We start from the raw sequence: 18,402 nt of genomic DNA, 5'->3' as shown, positions 1-18,402 counted from the left end.
GTTAATAGTTCCCAAATCCAAATTCTAAGAAAAAAATTTTAAGTGCAGAAACCTTACTAGGCATCTTCCCTGCTATTACATAAAGAGGTAGACGTCCAGCAGGGGTATGACATTAGGAGTTCCAATTCACCGTTGAATAAAACTGTGAATAGTGTCCCTATGCAGTCCTCATGCAGGATAAAATGAAATCTGCTTTAACTTTCTGGGTAGCAAGAGAAACCTTTGCTTCTTAAGACACACTGGGATTCAAACCTCAGGTCCTTTCAGTAAGGCTGCAGAATACAAGATCAATATAAAAATGATTCAAATCTCTATACAATGAAAACAAACAGTTTGGAAAGAAAATTATGAAAACAATTGCATTCGTAACAGTATGAAATACTTAAATTTATTGGAAGTGCAAGACTTAAACTCTGAAGACTACAAAATATTGAAAAAAAGTAAAGAAAATCTAAATAAGTGGAAAGCAACCCATATTCACAAATCCGAAGACTTAACAGTGTTAAGATGGCAATACTCCGTAGGTTGATCTACAAATATAACACAATACCAATCAGGATTCTACCTAGCTTCTTTGTAGAAATTAATAAGCTGACCCCAATTCATATGAAAATTCAAGAGACCCACTGTAACCAAAACAATCTTGAAAAGGAACACAGTTGGAGAGATCACATTTCTTCATTTCAAAACTTCCTGAAAATCTACTAGTAATCAAAATAATGTAATATAGCCTAAGGATAGATCAGTGGCATAAAGTTGAGAATCCAGAAAATAAACCACTTCATTTACAGAAAGCTGATTTTATGTGAAGAATGCTGATATAGTTCAATGGGGAAAATTTCAACCAAAGATGTCATGATGACCGGATACCTATATGTAAAAGAATAAACTTAGGCCCCTACTTCAAATCATATATACATATTAAATCAAAACTGCTCAAGGATCTAAATGTAAAGAGCTAAATTATAATTATAAATCTCCTACAAGGAATCAAGAATGAATCTTTGTGACTTCAAATTCAGCAAAGCCTTCTTAGATAAGACATCAAAATCAAAAGCCAAGAAAGAAAAAAAGTAAATTGGACTTCATAAAATTAAAAAGTTCTGTGCTTAAATGGGTATTATCAAAGAAATTGAAAAACAGCCCACATAATAAGAGAAAACATTCACATTTCATGACCTATTAAAAGATTTTGTGTCCAGAATACTATTAGAACTCAATAAAAAGACAAATAATTCAACTAAAAATGAGCAAAGGATATAAATGGAAATTTATCCAAAGAAGCTATATAAATAGCCCATCAGCCAGTCACCACATGAAAAGATGCTGAACAATATTAATCACTAGGAAAATACAAATCAAAACCACAATAAGATACCACTTCATACTCACTTGGATACCCTTTTTTTTTTTAAATGGAGAGAGAATAACAAGTATTGGGTCAGAAGTGCAGAAAATAGAACCCTCACACATGGCTGGCAGGATTTTAAAATATTTCAGCCACTTTCAAAAATAATTTGGCAGCTCCTCAATAAGTAAGTAAAACACAGAGGTACATGTGACTGAGAACTTTCATTCCTACATATGTACTCAAAAGAACTGAAATCATATATCCACAAAAACAGTGTATAAAAATTCACAGTAGTGTTATTTATGGTAGTCAAAAAATGGAAACACCATTGATGTCCATCAACTGATGAATGGATAGATAAAATATGGTACTTCCATGAAATGTAATATTACTCAGCTATTTAAAAAAGCCAATGAAATACTGGTATGTGCCTTGAATACATGATTTTGTGTGAAAGAAGCTAGTCACATAAGAACCTATATTGCATAATTCCATTTATATGCAATGTTATAATAAGCAAATCCATAGTAACAGAAGGTAGATTGGTGGTTGCTCAAAGCTGGGGAAGGGCAGGGAATTGAATGCTAAAGGTTGCAGAGATTATATTGGGGGTGATTAAAATGTTCTAAAATTGATTGCATGATTGAGTATAATGAATGCATATCTCTGAATGTACTAGAAATGATTGGACTGTACCTTTTCAATGTGTGAGTTATATTGATTATAAATTATGTCTCAATAAAGCTATTATTAAAAATAAAACTTGAATACAATGTGATCAAAATTGATAGCATTCTAAGGTTGATAAGCACTTTAATGTCACAAAGTGATCTGGATTAGTCACTGTCAAACCTGGTGTGCCTTGCAGGGTGACAGTAGGAATCAGTGTGAGAGTAGCCCTTACTGAACATAAAACTAAAGCATTATTTGACAAATGGGAAGCTTTGGGAAGAAAAATCTGGAAGATCTGCTCCAGGAAGGTTTTTCTCCATGATAAACAAGCATCACAGAAAGTGCAACTATCTCTATTCCCTCAGCTGGCAAAGAGATGATTACAAAGTGTCCTCCTGGCCTACTCAAACTAACATGAGTACTAGTGAAAAAACTGGAAAAGGATAGGCCTTTTCTTTGAAAAGGTTGCTACATAAATATGAGATTTTATAATTCTCTTCCCTGCGACATAAAGGACAACTGATGCTGCTAACTGCGTAGAACTTCACAAGCAATTTTTAAAGTCAGCTTTTGTGTTTAGGATAAAGATAATTTACTCTGGCAGGGGAAGTAGGAGATAGAATCATCCGTTTAATATCATTAATTGTTTTCCAATGATTAATTTACACATAGCCTGAGCAGATAAACTCACCTGGCCACATGCAGTGCACACCCTCACATGCGAATTAGGTACTGCTTGTGATAGCGCCGCTGAGGTCTGACCTAGACAGAGCTGTCTGGGAAGGGGAGAGATCCAGTTTTTCTCGGCCTCAGAGAGAAGGGTGGCAACATGACCAGCAGACAAAAAGAGGGAACAAGAGAAAGACAGAGAGAGAGAGAGACAGAGAGAGAGAGAGAGAGAGACAGAGAGAGACCAGCGAATGCTTCATTAAATCTCTGGGTCCTCAAACCCTCTGGCTTCTTTCCCTCAGCAACTGTTGAATCAGGCTCTAACCTCAAGGTAAAAAAGCCTGGCTATTCATTTTGCAATCCTCTCATGTCATCTGGTTTTAAGAGAGGTGCTAAGGTTGATCTGATCTGTTACTCTGCAGATTTTCTTTAAAAAAGAAATTCTTTAGGAGCATGCCACAGGTGTAATGAGAAAAATATCTTGAGAAGTAGAAAGAAGAGTCTATATTTCAGTGTCAGAAGCATAAAAGGAGCGGAATAAAAGAAAATCGGGGACAGGCAGCATTTGAGGAAGCTGCAGACAAAGAGAAAATGGTGGAGGTAGTGTGTTGCGGTAGGGATATTTTCTTTTCCCTCTCAGATGAACCTCACAAAACTTGATTTTTTTTCATTTGCTTTTTCTTATTCAGAATCATGACTTCAGGTATGGCTTTAAAATAAGCCCCTTGCTTTGTTTACCTAGCCCGCATTCTGTTTCCTGCTTGAGCGGGGTTCCAAAGGAAACTGGAGCCCTTGATCCCACCATTAATAAGAATAAAAACGAAGTTGTCCATGTCTATCTAATTCCAACTCATATAATCCCACTAAGAGCACAGTACATGTATGAGTCCGGCGACTAAGGAATTCTTTGTTTTAAATGTGTGTATGCATACCAGATGAGAAAATTGCTATAGGGAGGAAAAACACTCAACAAAGAAAACTAAATACTCCAGCAAATTAAATATATTTTTTCCAAGTTTACAGCTCAAAGAATGGAAGTCTGATGAGGTAAAATTAGCTCTGGCAAGAAAGCACCCCAAAGTGACCCTGCAATCAGAAGGCTGCAAGCTTCTTCGAAAATATCTCTCACCGATGTTAACCTTTAGCTGAGCTGAGACAGATATTTTGTGGACAAGCGACAGATCCTTCCAACTCTATCCCGCAGGCTCTTCTAAATGGGGTTCCATTCCCATAGTTATTGGGTTTTAAAGCTCTGATTACTAGAATCCAGACAGAGTTCACCAGTTATTTACTGATTACGGGGAAAGGATGCTTCTTCCCAACACACCTACTCCCAAAGCCTGTGGATTTGTCTGCCTTGGCCTCAAAGCAAAATTCTGCTTTACAATACAGAAAAACTGCTCCTTGTGAGAAAGTTATAAAAAAGCTGCTATTTGAATAACAGGGGAGGGGAAAGGAAATAAGAGAGAATTAATAAAATGCTCTAATTTAAAAAATAATAACAACAGAAAAATCAGGATGTGCCACTATCAAATCACTACTAAAATACTACCTATTGTGGAGATCAGCACAAACTACCAAAAGAAAAATTGAGATGCTCTTTTGCATCTGGATAATTTCTCTAAACCTTAACTCTAATTCCTGCGTGGGCTTCCTTGAGCCCCAACTCCCAAGAATCAATGTTTGCTATATTGCGCTGCTTGTTGGGATATAAGATGCTCTACTTCTGTCAAGCGAACTAGTGGTCAATTAGCAAAATCATAATATTGTTTGCTCTCTGAGTGCAGACAGATCCATAAAGTATCATCAGCATTGCACACCAACCTCCTCACTTTTTATTATTGCTTCTGTTCAAACCACATGCTACATTTAAAGAAAAAAATAAGGACCCCCTTCAGCCCATGTCCCTCTCTAGACAGAAACATTGTAAATATATAAGAACACAGAGTTATTGCAGAAGTTACTGAAGTGAAAAACAAAATCCATCTGCACAACTGACTTATGTACAAGAAGGCAAACACTACTGGAAAAGGGAGGATACCGACTGATTATCTGGCGGAGCCAAAATTTCGAGATTTTTTTCAACTCAGAGTTGGCACAGAGTGCATTCGATACATGGGAGGAGGAAGCTCTGAATTTGGCTTAAAAACACCCTTGCCTTTCAGCGAATTGGGCCCCTTCGAAGTGAGGGAAAGAAAAAGAAAGTAAGAAAATATGTCAGCCTTTAGATTGAGATTGATTGCATTCTATTGAAGTTTATTAATTTTCAGTCAAGTGACTCAAGGCATTTTCCATAACGTAGAAATGGAAATTATTTGTCAACACACGAGACAGCAACAGCAGTTTTCCCTTTCACTAGACTCCTCATAACCACTGCTGCAATCACAAACCAGCAAAGATTAAATAACATTGTCATTTTGAGAGCAGGACTAAAGTCTCAATATTTTCAATAGTTTGTCAAGGAGGCATTAGGGTATGATGTCCTCCTAATGGAGAAGATTTTCAATTAAGATGTGGGATAAAATCAGTAAGATCATCGAATACCTAATGGGAAGAACATTTTGTTCTCTATAGCCACCTCTTCAAGATTTTAGTTGTGTCTTCAAAGACACATATCCCTTAAAAATATGTGGGGTCATTAGTTTCCTCTCTGTTAAGTGAGTATAAACTGTTGTTTTTTGGGGGGGAGTGGTAGGGAGTGAGCTGAAGATCAAAGGTTCTAGAAACTAGGTTTAGCATCATGGCAAAAATAAACATTCCAAATTAACTGGAAAAAACTTTGACGATATCAAATAAACCCTTCGAAAATCCTGTAAGCCAAACCTTAAAAACCTCATGGAATGTAGAGCCTAATAAGAAGCTGTTTCTTCACCAAGGCAGAAACCAATAGTGTCTGAACTCCTATCCTCTCTTCCTTTTCTGACACTGTGCTATCAACCTTCCAAGAATGGATGAATCAGTGAAAAGAAGCAAATTGTTAGACTTTGGTCATCAAACAAATAGTGAGTGATGAATAAATTTAGGGGAAATAAGAACTACAGAATAAGACACAATTATAGAATAAGTCCATGGGGATATGAGCTCCTGGCCGGCCTGAAGAATTAATTTCCCAGTCAATAATCTCTCCCTCACCAGAGAAACTAGTATCTTAATTTACAGGGGAGAAAAATCTTCAGCATGATCTCTAAGAAGCTCAACATGTGCAGAGGAAGAATTTTTAATAAGCAAAATGAAATTGTCTGCCACTTTTCTCATGTCCTAATTAAAACTCTGGGGCAAGATTATGGCTCATAGGTCACTAACAGTTCTTAGGCAATTTGTTAGCACTAACAGCTCATGTGTTTAAATGCAAGTGTATCCTTAAAATGAAGAAACACTCTGAAGAGCCTCAGGTCCTCCCTCCTCACTGCAGATTTCTGAGCACACTGGATAGAGCAGGAAATGGTTACAAAATCTCTCTCTCTTTTTTTTTCCTAACACTTTCGTAAGTCAGACTCATGCCGGCATAAATTGTTTCTTCAGAGGACATTCTCCTTTTCATAGACCTTATGCAGATCTGAGGTAGTACAAGGCTGTAGATCTGTTATAATCCACAGAGAAAATGAACACCTAAGAGATAATCGACCCAAGCAGCTACTTCCAACACAGTTAACCAACGCTGAGAAATCTGGCAGGCTGAGAAATCTTGCCCAGTCTTTAAGGACAAAGTTGTCTGTCTGCTGGCTCTAAACATGTTTTATTCTCTTCCTTGACCTCCAACCCTGGAGCAAATCCCCAGCTGCTTCCAGAAAAGGAAGTTCGCCCCTTCATACAGGAGTCAGAGACCACTGTCTCTCCCAACCGGGTGTTCCATGTTATCTTTTTGGAGTAGGCGGGCTGAGAAAAGCGTGGGTCAGTCTTTTGCCTCTAATACGCCGACACTGACCACAAGCTGGAAGACAAACCGTAACAAACCTACTCCCTATGAGGAGAAACTGACCGCATGTCTGATCGCAATTCTCGAATTTGGGGGAAGAGTGGAGGGCTTAAAAGAAAAAATAAAAAGGAGTGCAGGGCTTAAGGGCTCTATCTCCGAAAGTGACCAGTGTGATCAGATTTAAGTTTGGAGCCCGCGGGATCTGGAGTGCTCGGAGGTAGCACGGATTTTAGGTGACGGAGGGAGTTTTCGAGGAATCCGAAAAGGGCATGAACCAGACGAAAGGCACACACAACAGGGATTGGGATCGCTCAGGTTGACTCTCTGGCAGTCCAGGAGTCCCAGGAGGGCTCCAGATTTAGGGCAGATCTTCCTACGGAAGGAACCCTGCTGAGTTTCCCGCAGGGCCAGTTGGGATAGTTCGCACTGGGAGGAGCGAGATATCGGAACGCAAAGTGACTCTGCGCCCTGGGCCAAAAGGCGACAATTCTTGGAGGAAAAACTTACCGCATGTCCCCGTAAGGTCCAGAATAGCTCTCCATCCAGGGTCCCATCTCGCTTTTGACACAGCTGGGATTGGGATAGGGCACTCTGCTCACCACGCCGCCGGGATACCACACTTCGGGTGCGGGAAAGTCTCCTTCCTGTCCAGTCAGCCCCTGAGGTGGCCGAGTGTAGCCATAGGGAGCCACGGCCCCTGCCTCGCCAGGGCCACTGCCGCCGCCCCCGCCACAGGGCCCATACAGCTGGCCTTCTTCGGTTGTGAAGAGTGTGTGCCAGGAAGAGGAAGCGGCGGTTGAGGGTGAGCCGGAGCCGGGTCCCGCTGCACCCCCGCCGTGCAGGCTTGCCAGGTCCCCATAGCGGCACTGTGCTGCGGCGGCCGCCCAGGCGCTGCCGTAGTCAAGCGGGTTCTCCAGCTTGATGCGAGCGTGGGGATGAGGAGGTGGTGGCTGCCCGGCCAGGGCCAGCGGAAAGTTGTAATAGTCACGAGTCTGGTACGCTGCTGCTTCGTCCAGAGTTCCGGACTTGTAGAGAGACAGGGTGGACGGAAGTTCAAGTGTCCCGGAGCTCCCTGCTTCACCGCTGCCAGAGCAACCCAGGCTCTCGGCTTCTAGCCCCTTGTTGTAACCTCCCTTGAAAGGGGTATACTCAGCAGTCTCTTCAGTGCCCTTACCTGGGCCATCGTCCAGCAGGGAACCTTTGCATTCCACCAGCGGGAGGCAGGGAGTGGGACGCACAACGGGTGGACCTCCCAGGAGCGGAGCATACATGCAATCTCCCCGAAGCTGTTCTCCAGAACTCAGATGCTCCAACGCCTCCACACCCAAGCCCATGGACACCGACACTGCCTTACACAACTCCTTGGCGCTGTCGGAGATGACAGAGGTGCTCCCTAGGTAACTGTCCTTGGAGGAGGTGGAAGCCCCAGCGGCCTCCCTCGCTCTCCCGCTGCTGCCTTCAGTTGCCGCGTCCTGCTGCTGCTGGTGGTGGTGGTGCTGCTGCTGAAGCAGTTGCATGGTGCTGGCCTCGCTCAGGATGTCTTTAAGGTCGGCAGAGCAGCTGTTTAAGCCCGGGAAAGTGGGGCCCAGCAGGGACAACGTGGATGGGGCAGCTGAGTCATCCTCGTCCGGAGGTGCTGCCGGCTGCTGCGGCAGCCCCTTACCGCCGGCTACAGCGGCTCCAGGCTCTGGGACGCAGCTGTTCTCAGGACGGCCCTCGGGGGCTGGCTGCTGATGTGAAGGCTGTTGTCTCTCCTCCAGGGCCAGGTAGCCCGTGGGGCCTCTGATCTGGGCTTGAGGAGAGCCATCCTCAGTCTGCTGCTGCTGCTGCTGCTGGCGGGGGCTGGTCTCCTGCTGCTGCTGCTGCTGCTGCTGCTGCTGCTGCTGCTGCTGTTGCTGCTGCTGCAAACGGGCGCCGGGAGGTGCTGCGCTCGCGGCCTCAGGGTGCCGGGGGCTCGGGTTCTGGATTACTTCGCGCACGTTCTGGAACAGATTCTGAAAAGCTCCTCGATAGGTCTTGGACGGCGGCCGGGGGTAAACCCTCCCGAGCCCCAACTGCACCTCCATCCTTGAGCTTGGTTCAGTTTACCACCTAATTCCCTTACCCCTACCTCCTCTTTCCTTGCTCAGAAGAGTTCAACAGGCTGTGACGATGCAATAGTCGCTGAAGCCAGCTGTCCACCTGCGGGAAGCTCCAGGGAGCTAACTTGCAGGAGCAATAAAAAAAAAAAAAAAAAAACAGCTCTGGCAACCTTAAAGTCTCGTGCAGAGAAAGACACGCGCTGGGCACGATCTGCCTTGCTAGGCTTGGTCTGTCCTTCAGTACTTCAAGTGTAGATTGAAAAATTCTACATATCTTGGGGTGGGGGAGAAGAAGAAGGGAAAAAAAACCTCTGCCTTCCAAATTCAGCGTCCACCGAAGCAGGTGCAAATAAGAATCTGGTTTTCTTCTTGTTTTGTTTTGTTTTTGGTTTGGTTTTTGTTTGGGCTACTGAAGCCCTGATTGCCTTCTCATCTTTTGATCTTTGGCTCCGCACTCGAGGTGGGGGCAGGCAAGAGGGGGTGGAAAAGGAGTGGAGGGAACTCCGGAGCCCTTTCGGCGTGCCGACTAACTAGCCAGGTCCTGGCGGCGGTGTTGAAGCCGCTCCCCAGTCGCCGGACTCCCAAGAGCCTTCTTTGCAACGTGCAGCTAGTTCATCCGCTCTCAGTCAAATGGAGTTTTACCTCTCTGCAAACTGGCTGGCAGCTCTGGGCTGACGGGGGCTGAAGGCGGGGGGGGGGGGGGGGGTGCAGACTGGGACCAGCCCGAGCAGGCAGCTGTGGGAAAGGAGACTAGGGGTGACGGGGGTGGGGGGTAGGGGGTGGGGGTAAAGGGGTGGAGGACAAAGGCAGCCTTCAGTCCTACCCGGCACTTTGCTCTCTTCCTCTGAGTCTCAAGCAGCTTTTAAAAACTTCACCGAAGAGGAAAAGGCAGCGCTGGGGCGGCGGCTTTGAAACCGCCGCGCTGCTAGAGGTGGTGGCTGTCGCTGGAACCCGGCTGGGGCTGGCGCGGTGCGTCCCTTCGGCTCCTGTTGGGCACAGGAGCGGCTAAGCTCTGTCGTTTTCCCCCCGGCGTCTGCTCTGCCTCCAGGCTTGCTCCGGACCCTCTGACTCTCCCAGCGGACTAGCTCCCCGGGATCTCGGAGGGGGCGCTGGGAGGTGGAAAGCAAATGCAACAGTTTGGACTCGGGTCCCGCCCCCCCGCCGGCCCAGCCTCCAGGCCTTCCCACCTCCTTTCTCCCTCCCCTCCCCTCCCCTTTCCTTTTCTCCCCTCCCCTCCCGGCACGCGGCAGCTTTGGAGAAACAAGTGCTGGCGCAGCGTGAGGGAGGGCCGGAGAGGCTCGCTCTAGCTCTGGAGGACTCCTGCTCGCCGAGTAGCTCCTTCTTTCTTGGACCAGGGTTCGGGCGCGAGGGTAGGAGCTTTAACCTGCAGCTTGATTTTGAGGGCTGGGCTACCGGATCTCCGGAAGGCCGGCACTCGCCAGATTTGGTTCCAAAACCCAATCTCAAAACAGACGCTGGGGGGAGGAAGAGGGGGAGAATAGAGGATAGAAGTACCAGCTCCTTCCTAATGGCTGCCAGGGGTTCTTTTCAGGGCCGAAGGGGATACGCAGAAGGGAGAATCTCCTATAAATTGAGGGGCAAGAAATGGCCAAGCCAGCCGACACTTTGTGAAACCTTTGCGATTCCTCCTTAGGAGTAGTTTGGGAACCTAGGACCGAGAGGTCATTTCTACCCTCTTCTGTACCCCTCCTGTCTAGAATCCTGTGGCCATGCACTTCTCACCTATTCTGACTTGCAAAAGCAAAATCACTTAAACAAACAGGCAGAGGCACATAGACCTGCGACACTTGCCATGTACACACGAACCCTCGATTTTGTCCAGGGCTTTGCAAATGTTTGCTTGTATACAGTCGCTCGGTTTTCAAAGTGTTCTTTGAACATTTTAAGCTTTCAGACCGCACGATCAAGGGATAGAACCTATGTAAAGCTGCCTTTCTTCCTCTTGATGGACAGCTTTGCGTGGAGGGTGATGTGGACTACCGCAATTGCTGCTTTGCGGAGGATCGCTCCTGCGTAAAAATGGAAAAGGCAGGCGGGAATTGAAAGGCAGAGTAAACGGAAGCCTAAATTTATTTATAAAGGAGATTTCCCTGTATGTCAGCAGGGACCCCAGGCTGCCCTAGCTTTTCCAATTCCTTAGACCCCCGAATCTGGACAGTGTTTCTCCAGAAGGCATGTGGAGGTTTTCCCCTGGGTCTGTCCTGCATTTTTAAGGCCTCTGCGGAGACAACAGGGATAGTAGCTTTATCTTCTGCATTGCTAAACACCATGGGCATTTCCTTACCTTGACCTAAGGAGATAACAGAAAAACCCAAAGTCAAGAAAGTCATGATTAATTCTGTTTTCTGTTTTACAGATAAACAAACTGAAGCAGGACATAATTTGTTCTGTACTCCACACTAGTCAAATCTAAAGTACTCTTCCATGCCACCGCTGTTTTTCTGTTTTACTCAAACTCATCAATATATCATGGCACTTGGGAAATAGCTATAAATGAACCTTCCAGAGCACAAAGGCCTGATGACTCTTTCCCCTGAAGCCTTTTACCTGAGGAGGTGAAAAATTATCCCTTGTGGAACAGTGGGCTTTCTACTTTTTAACTTGCTGAACTCTTTCTTTAGTGGAGCATTTTAAGGCTTTGACTGTAAATGAAAAATATATGGTCTCAAAGATTAAAAAAGAAAGTAAGGAGGAAGGAGAGAGAGGATGGGAAGTATCATTATATTCTTAGAATTGTATCTATGAACTACATTAAATCTGTCCTCTATATGAAAAATAAATTTATTAACTAGAAAAAATAGTACTGAGAGGTTTCATGCAGCCTTCCATTTTTATGTAAATAAAAATGTAAATTTAAAAAGAAAATTTATCCTTTGAAGATTTAATGGCTGCAGCCCTGCCAGGACATATCCCAACCATGTCCTCTTTGTTGATGAGGTCTCCCTCCTCCCACTCTTACTTTACTGCAGATAGTTCTGCATTGCACAGGCAAAGGGATTTTTTTTGGACACAGCCTTTTTAAGGTATGCTTGGCATATATACATATATATACATATATATGGTATACTTGGCATATAAACTTCACATACAAGGAGTCTTCAATTCAAAGGCATATGATTAAAAAATTATGCATGAGTTTCAAAATGTTTTTGTATGAAAATCAATCCTTAATTCCATTTTCTGTGAACTTTTAAAAACATGTTTGTATTTAAAATTGTACAAATTGATAATTTTAAAAAATTATCAATAGCATGTGCATATACTCAAGAAACTATTACCAAATCCATCATCTCAAAAGTTCCATTTGTACTTCTTTGTACTTCTCCCCTCCACTCTTCCCACCCCCCTGTTTAGGCAGTCTGCTTTCTGTCAATATTGATTAGTTTTATTTTTTCAGAGTTTTATATCAGTAGATTTTTACAGGAAGTACTCTTCTTTCAATTTTAAAGCTTTATTTATTTGCTTGTTTATTTACTCACTTATTTAAAAGGCAGAGTGTGTATGTGTGTGAGAGAGAGACAGAGAAAGAAATCTTCCCTCTTCTATTTCACCTCCCAAATGGCCACAATGTCAGGGGCTGGGCCAGTCCAAAGCCAGGAGCCTGGAACTCTATTCGGATCTCCCATGGGGTTGGTCATCTGCTGCTGCTCTCTCAGGAGCATTAGCAGAGCACTGGATTGGAAGTGGAGTAGCTGGGACTGGGACCTGTGATGTGAAATGGGATGTGGACATCTCAGGTAGCAGTTTCATCCGCTGTGCCACAAAGCCAGGATTCTTTTTCTGTACTGCATTTTCCACTGAGTAGAATGTCTGCAATACTTAATCTAGCTGTTATGTTCTTGATTGATAAGTAGTATTCCACTGCATTGTTATAACATGGCCTTTTAATTCATTCATTTGTTGACAAACATTTGAGTTCCTTCCAATATAGGGCTATTACAAGTAAAGCTGCTATGAATGTCCATACATATTTGTATGGGTCTCTGCTTCTATTTAAATAATAGTGGAAATAATAGATCACAGAATAGATATGCATTCACTTTTGTAAGAAACTTCCAGACAGGCTTGCTAAATGGTTGTACCATCTTCCATTTCCACCAGCAAATGAGAATTTCAGTTCCTCCACATCCTCTCCTATGCTTGGTATGGTCAGCCTTTTTTAATTTAGCATTCTAATCAAACTTGTAAATGTTTCTTATTTAATTTACATTTCTCCAGTGAATAATGATGTAGACAATTATTCCCATGCTTATTTTCCATTTGTATACATTCTTAGATGAAGACTCTGCTTAATTTCTTTGCTTTTTAATAATTGAACTGCTTAAGGCTTTATTTGGACTGTTTAGAGTTATCTGTATGTTCTGGACATAAGTTCTTTATCAGAAATATAATTTAATAATATTTTCTCTATCTGTAGCTTGTCTTCATTGTTTTTTCAAGAGAATGCATTTTAAACTCTGACAAAGTTCAGTTTATCAATTTGTTCACTTACAAATTCTGCATTTGCTATCAGATCTAAGAAATCATTTTTCAAATCTAAGATCCTAAAGATTAAGAAGTCGAGTAGTTTTCAGTTATACATCTAGATCTATCTTAGGTTTTGAGTTAATTTTTGTATATTAGCTATCTAGTTTGGTATGTATATATTCTACTGTTGCAATATCTTTCTTTACATAATTGCTTTTGTCAATAGTCAGTGGTCAGTACATGTTTGTGTAGATGGTTTTCTTTTAGAAAGGCGAATCTGGTCATATCATTTCTCTATTTCAATTGTGTCACTGGGTATTTCCTGCAATGGTTAAGTCACCATTTGGGATGCCCATATCCCATATTGCAGTGCCTGGTTTGTACTGGCTCCTAATTCCAGCTCCCTGCTAATGTGCCTGGGGGGCAGCAGATGGTGGCTCTAGTACTTGGGTCCTTGCCACCCACATGGGATATCCAAATTGAGCTTTAAACTCCTGGCTTTGGCCTGGCCCAGTACTGGCTGTTTTGGGCATTTGGAGAGTGAAGCAGTAGATGGAAGATTTCTGTCTGTCTGTGTATCTATCCCCTTTCCTTTTCGAATAAAATGAAATTATTGCATAAAAATCAAAGTTTAAAAATCCATCACGCTCTCCCATTGCTCTTAGTATAATCCAAATCTTTAACCACACCCTCCACAATCTGGCTTCTCTCCACCTCTGTGACCTAATTACATACCGCTTTTCTTTCTGCTTTTGGAGCTCCACTCACACTGGGCTTTTTTCAGTTCTTCAAATACCCTATAGTCCTTTTTGCCTTTGCATATGCTATCCCATTTACTTGAAATGCTGGCTCATCTTTCTGCCTATTTATCCAGCTAATGCCTGTATTTATCAACACTTCCAGGAAGACTTCCTGTACATCATAAGCTATCCCAAGGCTTCCCCCCTCCCGGCCTTTTAAATATGTTTTAATGAAGCCTAGTATTTAATGTTCAGAGGACTTTTTCCAATCTTTTTTTTTCTTCCCTAGACTGTAAGTTTCCTTACAGCAGGGACCAGGTTGGTTTCTGTTCACTATTTATTCTTAGGGCTCACCCTGATGTGACACATGGTTAATGCTCAATAAATATATGTTGAATAAACAAATGGCTTTTATTTTCACCAAATTAAAATTTTATTTCCAAAGCGGGGTTTGGAAATACCCTTGTAGTTTCAGCTTAGTTATAAACGCAATAAACCTTTTTCCACTTAGAATCAACATAGAGAATTCTTCCAGTCAATGCACTGAATTAGTGTTAAGCACTTGCTCTGTGCCAGGCTCTGTTCTAGGCACTTGCGAATCACTGACGAACAGGAAGCTGTGGACCTTGCCTTTGAGAAGTTCATTCATGATCAGGGAAGGAGAGTGTATGACCGTTTAAATAACTACATTTGAGCTGTCCTGGTGATTATGATTGGAGCCTACAAGTAAGTCCCCAGAGTCTTCCCTCTGCTGTTTGAGGACATCTGCTATTTCCTTCACTTACAGGGTTATAAAAGACTACATTTTCTTTTTTTTAACTTTTATTTAAGAAATATAAATTTCCAAATTACACCTTTTGGATTATAGTGGCTTTCCCCCCCATAACTTCCCTTCCACCCTCAACCCTCCCATCTCCCACTCCCTCTCCCATCCCCATTCACATCAAGATTCATTTTCAATTACTTTTATATGTGGAAGATCAACTTTTGTAAGAAACTTCCAGACAGGCTTGCTAAATGGTTGTACCATCTTCCATTTCCACCAGCAAATGAGAATTTCAGTTCCTCCACATCCTCTCCTATGCTTGGTATGGTCAGCCTTTTTTAATTTAGCATTCTAATCAAACTTGTAAATGTTTCTTATTTAATTTACATTTCTCCAGTGAATAATGATGTAGACAATTATTCCCATGCTTATTTTCCATTTGTATACATTTACTAAGTAAAGATTTCAGCAGTTTGCACGCACACAGAAACACAAAGTATAAAGTACTGTTTGAGTACTAGTTATACTGTTAATTCACATAGTACAACATATGAAGGACATAGATCCTACATGGGGAGTAAGTGCACAGTGACTCCTATACATTTTCATCTCATATGCTCTTTATACCTTTTAGTGTTGATGCCTTCATCTCATTGTATCTGTTCCCACAGCTCTAGCCCTAACTTCTTCTGGGTTTCTCTCTTTAGGGTTGTCTTCAGCAGAATTAGAATCAGAGGGTTATTTCTAAAACAAGTCTGATTGCAGCTGATAGTTCTGATAGCAGCTTCTCTGTTCTATAATCTTCAGTTGCCCATATCACAAATTTCAAACCAGAATGCCTCTGAAGTAACAAAAACAAGTGAAGAAACCCTGCTATTGGAGAGATGAAAGGGTGCAATGGAGGCTTTGGCTAGCTAGAGAGTCGATGCCCTGTCTAAAGCGGGTGTCCACTTCTCAGCTGTAATTGTTTGTCACCAGGCAGGCATGTGGCCTCAGTGTTGCAGATGGTTTATTATTATTTTCAAGACGAGCATTCCAGATTATAATGTGAAATCTCCTATTTTTTTTTAAATGTTGGCTCCTAATTCTGAAGGCTTAAAAACATCATGCAGGTCAACCCTCTGCAAGCCAAACAAAACATGTCTGTGGACAAAAATTAGTTTGTAGGCTGCCGGTCTGCAACCTCTGGCCTACAGGTTCAAGTCCAAGTTCCATAGCCTAGCCTTTAAAGTTCATGAAAACTAGGGCCTCATCTCCCTCTGAAGCCCTTCTCACATCTCTGTTTTTCTGCCAACCAGCCACCTCTGCAGTCACATCAGACTTTTTGGGCTTCCTCTGAACATAACCCTACATTCCCAGATCTGACTAATTCCAGTCTTGCCGTTCCCTTTTACTGAAATGTTATTCCTTCCGTTCCTTCATTACTAATTAGGTTCAACTTATACAAAACACAGCTCAAATGTGATCTGGGAAGATTTTCTGGATTTATTCATTATTTTCATTTATATGGAATTTTATTCTTATCTCTTTTAAAATACTTATCACAATCAGATATGCTTCCTAACTTTATATGAGAGTACTGCAAAAAGCACATAGAAAATTAAATTAAAATGTAAGCTTTGATGCCTAAACATTGAAGTCTATGTATATGAAGGGTCTTCACAAAGTTCATGGGAAACATATACTATGAAAAAAATAAGCAGACATTTCAAATTTTTTGTACCAAAATAAACTTACGTTCTCATTCCATTTTTCTTGAATTTTTAAGAAGCTTCACAAAAACAGATATCTTCTTCATCCACCAGGCCATATCTTCTACCTTATGTATTTTTTTAAGTTTTATTTTATTTATTTCAAAGACAGAGTTACAGAGAGAGGTAGAGACAGAGAGAGAGGTCTTCCATCTGCTGGTTCACTCCCCAGATGGCCACAACAGCCAGAGCTTTGCCAATCCGAAGCCAGGAGCCAGGAGCCAGGAGCCAGGAGCCAGGAGCCAGGAGCCTCTTCCGGGTCTTCCACGTGGGTGCAGGGGCCCAAGGACTTGGGCATCTTCTACTGCTTTCCCAGGCCATAGCAGAGAGCTGGATCAGAAGTGGAGCAGCTGGGACTAGAACTAGCGCCCATATGGGATGCTGGCTCTTCAGAACAGGGCTTTAACCCACTGCGTCACAGTGCCGGCCCTACCTTATGTATTGACATTGTTTTTTTTTTTAATTTGTTCAACAAATGTATAGAACTCTTACTGTGTGCCAAGTATTTCATTAAGCACTGAGACTAAGAGCTTTAAATGTTCCATTTAACCGAAATAGAAGTATAAAATGTTAAATGTAAGCATATTACGAAAGTGGTACAGGAAAGGAAAGATTTGTTCAGAGTTTTGTTATTTTACTGCTAATGATACTGTTTTACACTGGAATTATAGGACATTGGTAATTATTTACTTTTGCTTAAGAAACTAGGTGAGTAGTAATTATTTCTGTTTTATGGAGGAGCAACTGATACTCAGAAATATTAAGTAATTTACCCAGAGTCAACCAGCTGATAGGAGGCAGGATCAGACCTATGAACCTAGATGTTCTATTGAAAAACAACTGATCTCTTATCACTACACTTCAGCTGCCTCTTTGATGCTATGGCAAGGTGCCCTGTGTCCAACCATAATATGTAGGACAGACACTAGGTAAACAGGGGCATTATTGAATTTTTGGTGTACTAAGTCATGTTGTAGCAATTTTAGTTAAGTTTAATGAAAAATAAAAATATTTTCTACTCCTATTAATGTGCCATATGGTCTCTGACTTAATTTCCTAACCACTCTGGATTTGATTTTACTTCTTTTTAAAATAGATGTAAAAATATCATCCTTCTCAATGATTTGTGGTAGAAAATAAAATAAAAAATGAAATAATGAATGTAAAGGGATTATATATATATATATATATAAGAATTATTATAGCTTCCCATTATATGACAGCATTTAGATTATTTGTAATCCTAACAAGTGCTTTCCAAAGGAAGAATTATTTGTTATTGTTCCCCCCTTTTTTTTTAAAAAAGACATATTTATTTGAAAGATAGAGTCACAGAGAACAAGCAAGAGACAGAAAGAGGGAGACATACATACACACACACACACACACACACACAGATCTTTTTTTCTGTGGATTCATTCCCCAAATGGCTGCAATGGTCAGGTCTGAAGTAAGTGGAAGCCATGAACCAGGAACTCCATTTGGATATCCAACATAGGTGGCAGGGGCCCAAACGCTTGGGTCATCTTCCACTGCTTTCCCAGGTGCATTAGCAGGGAGCTGGATCAGAAGTAGAACAGCTGGAACATGAACTGGCTCCCCTATGGGATGCTGGTGTCCCATGTGGCAATTTTACCAGCAAGACCACAGCAGCAGCTCCTATCATTCCCCTTTCAAAGACAACAATATTGAGGCAGAGCTAGAGCTTGAGGCCTGTTCTGTTCGAAACAAAAGACACTAGGGCATATTCCCTGTTAGGCATTGGGCAACAGTTAATTACCAGTATCATCTGCATAGTTCTATTTACTTTTCAAAATGCCTAAGGATATTTGACCCCAAGTTCAGGTGCCAGGGATAATATTAGGATTCAAAGTTTAAACTCCACATTTAAAAGATTTCAAAACATATGAACTAAAGGTCAGCAGTTAGAAATATTTTAGCAAGACTCTTCTTTCTGTCCACTCACAT

General features: G+C 42.1%; 1 protein-coding gene across 1 annotated transcript in view; it reads right to left on the bottom strand.

Annotated features, from left to right (window-relative positions):
* AR (androgen receptor) overlaps nt 1-8,674 on the bottom strand; it is a 187,898-nt gene extending 179,224 nt beyond the window's left edge. Inside the window, exon 1 of the mRNA NM_001195724.1 lies at nt 7,116-8,674. Within this exon, the coding sequence (NP_001182653.1) occupies nt 7,116-8,674 (1,559 nt within the window). The remainder of the gene's footprint in view (nt 1-7,115) is intronic.
* Nucleotides 8,675-18,402: the final 9,728 nt, after the last annotated feature.

Source organism: Oryctolagus cuniculus, chromosome X, assembly GCF_051225735.1.
Source record: "Oryctolagus cuniculus isolate XC-2025 breed Fujian yellow rabbit chromosome X, ASM5122573v1, whole genome shotgun sequence".
NCBI lineage: Eukaryota > Metazoa > Chordata > Mammalia > Lagomorpha > Leporidae > Oryctolagus > Oryctolagus cuniculus.
The sequence above is the reverse complement of the archived record's forward strand: the minus strand, read 5'-3'. Positions and strand labels throughout refer to the sequence as shown.